The 10,676-nt window shown below is 32.5% G+C and overlaps 2 protein-coding genes across 2 annotated transcripts; both read right to left on the reverse strand.

Annotated features, from left to right (window-relative positions):
* Positions 1 to 4,938: 4,938 nt before the first annotated feature.
* On the reverse strand, positions 4,939 to 6,120 carry LOC123295538 (single-stranded-DNA-specific exonuclease RecJ-like). The gene has a single exon (XM_044876926.1). The coding sequence runs from the start codon at positions 6,118 to 6,120 to the stop codon at positions 4,939 to 4,941; it is 1,182 nt and encodes a 393-aa protein (XP_044732861.1).
* Positions 6,121 to 7,428: 1,308 nt separating this feature from the next.
* LOC123295547 (peptide chain release factor 1-like) lies at positions 7,429 to 8,268 on the reverse strand. The gene is given in 1 exon segment (XM_044876938.1): positions 7,429 to 8,268. A coding segment is annotated over 1 exon segment (840 nt).
* Positions 8,269 to 10,676: the final 2,408 nt, after the last annotated feature.

Genomic DNA, 10,676 nt, shown 5'->3' on the forward strand with positions numbered 1-10,676 from the left:
GAATCTGTCAATAGTCAGTTACGTAAGGTGACTAAAAATAAGAGAGTTTTCCCAAATGATAATGCTGTTTTTAAAGCTTATATTTGGCAATTGATTATATGACTAGAAAATGGTCTATGCCTGTCCCAAATTGGAACGCGGCTATGGCTCATTTTTTAATTAAATTTGAAGGAAGAATCTAGGGCTTTGAAAAAATTTACACAGTTAATTGGAAAGACTCCAGGAACTATTTGAGCAAGAAGAAAGTAATAATTTAATGCCCTTACCATTAGAAACGTTTGATTTGTCATCGAGGCATAATCGAAAAGTAGCAAAAGATTGTCATATCACCATAGATAATAATTATTATTCTGTACCAGCAAAATATATATACTGCTTTAACATGAAGAGTTGGTAAAGTGATTAGAACCAATGGTTTGAAAATTGTCATTTACCAATGAAGAAATTCTATTTCTATATTTTTCAATATTTTCAAAAAATGCTCTTATAGATTCAGTAAATGCCTCAAAATTTGAATAAAATTTATTGTTACTGACAACAGAATACATAAATTTCCACAGTCGTTCAATTGGATTAAGATTAGGACTATATGGTGGCAAAAATAATAGTTCTATTTTACTGTTTTGTAGATATTCTTTTACCTTTTTTGACCTATGATATCCTGCATTATCACATATCAAGTAAATTTTGCTTTTCTCTTGGTTATTTTCTTCCAATTTCTTTAAAAATTCAATGATGTAATCACCATTAACTTTAGGATTATCAGTTGTTACTAAATTTAGATTTTTTACATCAATTGCACCTATAATATGCTTACGTTTCCATCCACTAAAGCTTGGTAACGTTTTAACTGTATTCTTCCTAATCCAACCAAATCTAGCTCTAGTCTGATATTGAGGATGAACACTATCCATAAAGTAAATAGACTCATCCTTAGCTAAATTATTCTTTAATAAACTATATTGCAGCTTAAATTCCTCCTGCTTGGCTAAATCTATTTTCCCAGGAATTAACTTAGGTTTTTTATAACTAAAACCTAATCTGTGTAACAGCTTGATTACCCCAGCTAATGTGTAGATTACTCCATATTGACGTTCTATGTACAAATCTATATCTCTAGCATAAACATTATTATTATCTTCTAAATGAACTATTAACTCTGCTTCCTGAACTACAGTAAGCTTGCTGTAACTACCACCATTTTCAGGCTTAAGCTTCTTATCTTTATGATAATCTATTAAATGTTTTCTTATCCCCTCATCACTCAGTAATAACACTGTTAATATCTCAGCAATACTATAGCCATTATAATAATAATAATAATAATATAATAATGGAGTTTTACCTCCGTTCCTCAGACATTTAAGTCTCTAACAGAGGCCACCCACATCATTATGTTTTAATCTTTATTTATTTCAAATACATTCGAATATATACAATTAAATTTTCATGATGTGGATAGAGTCGGTTACTTCGTTCTTACCCAAGCGACGACAGTGTGATCAATTTACCGCCCATTAACTATTTTTGTTCACACTGCCGCTGCCTAGGTTCGAACCCGCAACCTCCCAGCCAGTGATCATAGCTTGCTAAGACGCCTTAGCGAGCTCGGCCACTGGACCGGTTGTATATATAACTATAGCCATTATCATACATAAGAACAGCTTTGATCCGGTCTCTAATCCTACCATCTCTCTCCTGCTTATGATGGGCTTTTAATTCTTGTCTTTCTATTACTGCTAGTTTTTTATATTCCATAGTTACTTGATTAGCATATTATCTTACTCTAAGCAATTATTCATTTACTAGAGGTATATGCAGTGAAGTATTGGTACAATTATCACTAAACCTTGTTCAAATATTTTCTATACAAAATGATTTAATAGCAAGACACGTTAGAGTAGATGGCAAAGGAATATTTACCACTAATTCGTCTCATTATTCCAAATATAAACGTCTATGCCCAGGTTTTATAGAATATAGCGAACATTATCAACAACAAATGCAGCAGATAGGCAATAATTGCAGTTTATTATTAGAGTTATTACAACAAACACGAGTAAATGATTGGCAACGTTGTGCTCGCGGTATTATTTCTTTACGTAAGGTTTACAATGATGAGTTATTAGATAAAGCCTGTCATAGAGCATTACATTACGGTATAAGTTCTTACTCTAAAATTAAGAACATCTTAAATAGTAATGCAGTAAACTTACCATTGCCAGAGTTTGGAGGTCAGAATGCAGAACTTGCTTAATGACCTACGCAGTTTTAGATTATCAGGTATAGTCAATAGCTTAAATGAAAGAATTATTTATGCTCAAAATAATAAACTACGATTTAAAGAATTGCTTTCACTATTATGTGAAGATGAAAAATCTCACCGTAAAGATAATAATTACCGTCGTCGTAAAAGTGCTGCTAAATTACCGGTCACTAAAAATTTAGAAGACTTTGATTTTCAATTCCAACCAAGTGTTGATACCAAAGTAATAAGTGATTTATCTACTTGTGATTATATTAATACTAAGAGTAATGTCATATTCATAGGTAATTCTGGAACTGGCAAAACTCATCTTGCTATTGGATTAGCATTAAAAGCTTTAACACGAGAATACTCTGTATATTTTACTACGGTCTCGGATATGCTTTATAATTTACATATTGCAAGAGCAGATAATAGCTATCACAAAAAGGTTAAATTACTCTTATCATTTGACTTATTAATTCTTGATGAGTTAGGTTTTAAGCAATTACCCAAACATTCAGTAGATGATTTTTTTAATATTATTGCTAAACGATATGAAAATAAATCTACCATTATTACCACAAACAAGGACTTTGAAAGATGGAATGAAATATTTGCTGATGAGTTATTAACTCATGCAATTATTGATCGAGTAGTACATCATGCACATATACTAAACATCACAGGTAAAAGTTATTGTATTAATAACTATAAATCTGGAGGTAATATGACATAAAAAATTTTAAATAAAGTGGTCCCTTTTTATTGGACAATGACATAAGGATGCTGCTTGTATATTTTATCAATCACTTGCATTATTTTTAAGTCTCTTGGGGTTAAGCCTTTTGGCTTGTAATAATAGCTAGATTTTTTAATAAAAAGTAGAGCACATTGCCTAGAAATACTTAGATTACTACAATCTTTATCTACTATATTTTTTCTAATTTCCAAGTCCAAACAATGTAGATTTTTTTTTCAACCAGTCACGTTCAACAGTTAACTGGCCTATTTGTTCATACAATTGTTTTATTAAATCCTGATGATCTGGATCCTTGGATTGTGGCTTAATTTGAAAACCACTAATTTAATTCTCTATACCTCTTTTTTTCCAAGCTTGTATTTGTGTCGGATGAACTCCATATTTGCTACTAATTTGAGCTATGGTCATTTCAGCTTTTATTGTTTCTAACACAATCTTTGTTTTTTCTGCCTACTATATTGTTTTGCTTTTTATGACATATACTTTTTTTTTGTATCTAGAAATTATATCTCATTCTATCATTTTAGTAGTTTCCAGTTTTTGTGTACCATTATAAAATACCCAGTTATTTTTGATATTTGGCAACGCAATTGGTATGGTATCGCTCCATTTTTTAGCTTTCCGGAAGACATCAGAAAGGCGATTGATACTACTAATGCTATTGAAGGCACTAACCGTCAAATTCGTAAAATTATTAAAAATAAAGGAGTGTTTGCAGATGATAAATCGATTCAGAAAATAATCTTTTTGGCATTGACAAATGCATCTAAAAAGTGGACAATGCCTATTAAGAATTGGACCATGGCTTTAAACCAATTTGCAATCCTTTATGATACTAATTTACAAAATTGGGCAAATGGAGAAATCGTACTTACACAAAATATCTGACAGACCCCTAGATTGCTTCGTCAATTATTTCATAATTTCCTCGCAATGACGAGACTTTTTTAAAACTGTCCGATACTATAGAATAAATCACAATTTACAATAAATTAACGTACTCTACCAGTTGCTGGGCTTTTTTGTAATGAATCACTAACTGCTGCCCCAAAATCCTTTACACTTGTAGCAAGCTTACCATTGGCTATGGCAGAATTTACAGCTGCACTAACAGTAACTTTTATTACTTCACATCCAGCAAGTACAACTCCCCATGCAGCTTTCAAAAGCTTATTTTCACCTACAAAACCATGCAATTTTTCTTGTGCTTTTTCTGCTTGATCAGTTACAAACTTTTGTAACTGATCATTTGTGGGCACGGGGTTACTTTTGTGCTACTAGTGGTAATGTGACTGATGATATAATTAATGAATATAATAATAAGCATACTGATGCACATGAATCAGACATGATTTCTAACATAAGACTCGAATAAGCTTCAGCTTGATATGCGACTTCTAGTCGCTATAATCAAACTTTTATCTCTCAGATGAAAGTGGTTGATTTGGATCTCTAAATGGATGGGGATAGTTTTGATAATGCTTTTCGACTTTGGCTAAATCTTTTGAAATTTTTGTAGAAGCATCTTTTATTTTTTTTAAATTGCTCATAAACATCATTTTTAAGTTATTATTATATCTTTTATAATTAACTGAATAGTGTAATTATTTTGCCAATTATTTGTCTTTAATGTTCCTTATACTGAAATATTATGTGCTTTAGGACTAAGTAATACCTCTTCAAATGAAGTACCTAACGAATTAAAAGCAATAGCTAGTAATGCTTTACTACTGGAACTTTTTTTATTCGGAGCAAACAAGCATCTAATATGCTTACTTCCCACTTTATCCGCTTTTAATACAAATAAATTATCAAATTTAAATATAGGTTCATAATTACCTTGACCAAAAGGCTCCAAAGTACTTAATTCCTCCATTAAAGGTAAGTAGACGCTCCTAAGACTTAAATCAAGATCATATTCTGCTTGCTTCTAATTTTCTAGTCTATTTAGACTAATTCTAAAAGCGTTATTTAAAAATTCTTGTAATTCTTGTATTTTTTCGGCAACTACTGTAAAACCTGCTGCCATGGCGTGTCCTCCGCCAGCAATTAGTAAATTTTTGACTTTAGCATTAATAATCTCAGCCCCAAAATCAACACCTAAAATAGAACGACATGATGCTTTACCGATCCCGTCATTTAAGGCTATAACTGCTACTGGTTTATCAAATTTCTCTTTAAGTCTTCCTGCAACAATACCTATAACACCAGGATGCCATCCTTCTTTAACAATAAATAACAAACTATTATCTTGCTGCGTCTTAGCCATTTCCATTGCTTCTTCTATCATCAGCATTTCAATGACTTTACGTTCATTATTATGCTTCTCAAGCTCCTCAGCTAATTTAAGAGCTTCATTAGAGCTATTAGTAGATAATAGATTAGCACCTAAACTTGATTTTCCTACTCTACCGCCAGCATTAATACCCGGACCTAAAATAAAACCTAAATGATAACATTTTGGGATTTCATTAAGCCCTGCCATATCATATAACGTTTTAATGCCGATATTTTGCCTTTGATGCATTATTTTTAAGCCGCTCGATACAAAAGCACGGTTTAACCCAATAAGCTTTACCATATCGCACACAGTACCAAGAGCCACCAAATCCAAATATTTTATCAAATTAGGCGGAAGAGTTTTCTCAAAATAATTTTGCTTCTTTAAATCTGATAATATCCCAGTTGCAAATAAAAAAGCAACCCCTACAGCTGCAAGATGTTTACATTCACTTGTCTCATCAACACGATTCGGATTCACTATAGCTACCGCTTCAGGTAATATTTCAATAGCTATATGATGATCAATAACGATTACGTCAAGCCCTGCATCCTTTGCGTATTTCAAGGCTTCATGAGCCATCACCCCACAATCAACTGTTTTTAATAATTCAGTGCCGTTATCTTTAATTTTTTGCATAGCAGAAGGAGTAGGACCGTACCCTTCAGCTATACGATCAGGGACATAAATATCACAAACAATATTTAAATCTTTGAAAACATTTTTAAGTAATGCTGACGAAGTAGCACCATCGACGTCATAATCGGCAAATATACATATTTTTTGCTTATTTAAGATAGCTTTAATAGCTCTATCTACTGCCTTTTGCATATCAAGTAGATGGAAAGGATCAGGAAGCAAATTCTTGATTTTCGGCATTAAAAAATCTTCTGCCTTAGCTATATCATCAATCCTTAAAGATATCATTCTAGCAAGCAAATCACTGATTTTAAAACTACGGCATAATTCTATGACTATTTCCTCGTTAACGCTTCTACGCTGCCATATTTTACCATTTATAGATGCTTGCGATTTCATTAATTACCTAAATTGTTTAAACGTTTTCATATGATGTTAGGTAATTATACAACAAAAATCATCATTTTTACCCATACAATCAAACGTACCGCAATCACTTTCCTTTTCTGAATCTAAAATTTTTGTTTGACTATTATTATCACTATCCTTGTGCTCTTTTAATGAGTCTGTATCAGCAGTGATACTAATTATTTCTAAATCTTCATCATTATAGTTATCTTTTTTCTCTTCTATTTCATTTAACAGAATTGATTCATTACTATTTAAACTATTATTAGAATAAGTTTCTTCTATTCTTACATTTCCAATTGACACGCTAGACATTCTACCTTGAGGATCATATGTATATATCGTTATATCGTTATATCATTTTTATCTTTATCTATACTTCACCTCTTATAGATTTGTTCTATTTTTCATATAATTTTAGAACTAAATTCTTGACTCATTCCAGCTAAAATTAAATGGCTTTCCCGTTCCATGTCTAAATAATTTATATTTAGACAATTATCATTTTCTATTTTTTTTTTTTTTTTGCTCTCTTAAGTGCTTCTTATAAGCATTAATATCTCCTTTACCGTTGTAAATAAATCCGGTATTTTTTGCTGTCTTTTCTTTGGCATACTTATCATAAGCTTTAACATTTACCTTACCGTCTTCATCTATGAATCCAGCATTTTTTGCAGTTTGTTCTAATATATATTTATTATAATTTTTTAGATCCACATCGCCATCTTTACCTATAAATCTGGCTTTCTTTGTCGCTTGTTTTCTTGTATATTTATTATAAGTTTTTATATCAGCTTCGCCATCTTTATCTATAAATCCAGCATTTTTCGCAGTTTGTTTTCTGAGGTACTTATCATAAGCTTTTATATCCCCATTACTTTCTTTATCAATAAATCCAGCTTTCTTTGCTGATTTCTCTTCTCTATAACCCGCATAGGCTGATAAAAGTTCTTCTTTATTATCAGAATTTTTAAAACCAAGTTTTTCTGCTTTAAACTGTAATCTTCTAATTTCTAATCTTTCTTTTGCTAACTCTTTGCTTGTTTTATTCTGAGATTCTTTCAATAGTTTACGTTTACCCATATGAACCCTTTATATATCTGAAAGCTTCTTAGCCTCATCATTTGCAATTGAAGCCTCAATAAATTTATCTAACTGTCCGTTAATTACCTCATCTATTTTATAAAGAGTAAGATTTATTCGATGATCCGATACACGTCCTTGTGGAAAATTATAAGTACGTATACGCTCCGAACGATCCCCAGAGCCTATTTGCTCACGTCTATTATTGGCTCTTTCTTGATCTTTTTTCCGACGTTCTTCTTCATATATTCTAGCACGTAAGAACTTTAATGCTTTGGCTTTGTTTTTATGTTGGGATTTTTCATCTTGTAGTGCTACAGTAATACCGGTAGGTATATGTGTTAATCGGACAGCAGAATCAGTTGTATTAACGTGCTGCCCTCCTGCTCCTGAAGCTCTATAAGTATCAATTCTTAAATCTTTTTCCTCAAGTTTAATATCAACATCTTATACTTCAGGAAGTACAGCAACAGTAGCAGCCGAGGTATGAATACGCCCCTGCGATTCAGTTTCCGGAACACGCTGCACTCTATGGACTCCTGATTCAAGTTTGAGCTTAGAGAATACATCTTTACCTTTTATAGATGCTGAAACTTCTTTGTATCCCCCTATGCCTGTCTCATCAATAGATAATATCTCAAAACGCCAGCCTTTTAATTCCGCATATCTTTGATACATATTAAACAGCTTAGCAGCAAAAAGTGCTGCCTCTTCACCGCCTGTGCCTGCTCTAATTTCAATAATAGCACTTTTACTATCCGCTTCATCTTTTGGCAGGAATGCTATTTTTACGGAACGCTCAAGAGTTGGCAACGAATCTTCAATATTGCGTATTTCTTCCTCAATCATTTCTAGAGTTGCCTTATCTAAACTAGGATCTTGCTTAAAATTATTTGCTTCTTCAAGTTCAGCTTTAGCTTTGTTTTATTCCTTAATTTTTTGGACAATATGTTCAAGGTCAGCATATTCCTTGGAAGCTTTAACAAACTCCTCTCCTCCTATTCCTGAGGATAGTTTTTCACTTAAATCCTCATATTTACCTAAAATTTTTGTCAGATTATCCGAAAAGCTTGAAATGTTCATATTATTTTATTCGTGATTTATTTGTGGTGAGGTATCGTCATTGCGAACGACCGCAGGGAGTGCGGCAATCTCATGAAACAATATTAGGACTCCTGAGATTGCGCACGTACAAAACTTTCAGTTTCTTCTCGCAATGACGGTGAATGAGATTACAACAATAATAGGGCAGGGCTTTCTATAAAACTCTTAAACGCAGCTAAAAATTCTGCTCCAACTGCTCCATCTACTACTCTGTGGTCAGCAGAAAGAGTTACGTCCATAATTGTTGATATACTTATTTGATCATTTTTGACTATAGCACGTTTTGAGCTACTGCCAACGCCCATTATACAACTTTGCGGCGGGTTAATTATAGCATTGAAATTTTTAATACCATACATACCAAGATTTGAAATAGTAAACCCTCCGCCTTGGAATTCTTCGGGAGTTAGTTTATTTTCTCTGGCTTTCTTGATTTGCCCTTTCATTTCACTAGACAGATCTATAATATTTTTCTGGTTAGCATTTCTAATTATCGGAGTAACAAGTCCATTTTCAATTGCTACCGCTACTGAAATATCAACATTATTGTAGTGTCTAATAGCATCATCCCCCCACGATGCATTAGCGTTCGGTACTTCTTGCAAAGCTTTAGCAACAGCTAGGATAATAAAGTCATTAACTGATATTTTTGCTGATTTATCATCGCCAAAAGACTTATTAATATCTTCTCTTATATCTAGTAACTTATCAACATTACATTCTATTGATAAATAAAAATATGGAACTGTTTGTTTTGATTCAAGAAGACGCTTAGCTATAATTTTACGTATATTGTTATTAGGTGCTAAACGATATTCTTCAGGATTTCTACTAACTATTTTATTATTTAAGGTTTTTGAGCCGCCTTTATGCGATAATACATCTTGTTTGATTATTCTGCCATGCGGTCCACTACCTTTAATTTCTTCAAGTTTCACATTTTGGATTTTTGCAAGTCTTTTAGCAAGAGGTGAAGCAAACACCTTAATATTGTTTTGATCTGAAGCGGTCGTAATATTCTCTTCCTTAACGTTCTGAGGAGCTATAGTTTCAGCAGGTTTTGATATTTCTTCTTTTTTAGGTGAATTACTGTTGTTTTTCGCTATAAATTCTTCAATTTCGGATGATTCTTCCCCCTCTTCGATTAATACCGCTATTAACGAATTCATAGGCACGTTCTGACTACCTTGAGGAATAATTATTTTAGCAAGAGTACCCTCATCTACTGCCTCTACTTTCATAGTTGCTTTATCGGTTTCGATTTCAGCGATTACTTCTCCGGGATTGATTTTATCCCCTTCTTTTTTAACCACCTTGCTAAATTCCCTTCCGTCATAGTTGGAGATAAAGCAGGCATTAAAATTTTGATTGGCATAATTTGTTATAGTTTTGATTTTTTTATTAGTATTTTTGGTTTATAGTAAATCAACATCGTCATTGCGAGGAGATGCGTAGCAGAGGGTGAAGGCAATCTCAGGAGGCTTAATAAGATTGCCGCGTCGGTTATTAAAATAACCTCCTCGCAATGACGTATTACATTACACCTTATTGTCAGGGCTAACTATCATTATCATTTGTTGGTCTTCCATTTTAGTTTGCTGATCAATCTTAGCAAGTCCCTCTAATCCTACTTCTATACGTTTAAATAATTCCTCACCAACATCCTTATGAAGAATTTCTCTACCTTTAAACCATAAAGAGATTTTTACTTTATCACCATCTTTTAAAAAATTCTTTTATTTTCCTTAGTTTAGTTTCAAAGTCACCTATACTAATATTAGGTTTGAATTTCATTTCTTTAAGTACGACTATTTTTTGCTTTTTACGTGCTTCATGCAAACGCTTTTTGCTTTCGTACTTAAATTTACCGAAATCTAAAATTTTACATACAGGAGGCTCAGCATTAGGCGATATCTCAACCAAATCAAGACCGACTATTTCAGCCATATCAAGTGCTTGCCTAATATTTACGATGCCATGCCTCTCGCCATTTTCGCCTACTAAACGAACCTCTCTAGCTCTGATTTCTCTATTAGCTTTAGGAAAATTATTTTTAGAAATAAAACTACTCCGTCTTATGTTGTTTCATATTGCATTTAACTTATTTTACTCTAAATTACAAGTAAATAAAATATTTTAGCTTTATTTTTATA

This window comes from Chrysoperla carnea, chromosome 1 (genome assembly GCF_905475395.1).
Source record: "Chrysoperla carnea chromosome 1, inChrCarn1.1, whole genome shotgun sequence".
NCBI lineage: Eukaryota > Metazoa > Arthropoda > Insecta > Neuroptera > Chrysopidae > Chrysoperla > Chrysoperla carnea.

Excerpts from the sequence above, each read along its gene's own strand:
- LOC123295538 (XM_044876926.1), bottom strand. The coding sequence starts at position 6,120 with ATGCAAAAGGCAGTAGATAGAGCTATTAAAGCTATCTTAAATAAGCAA.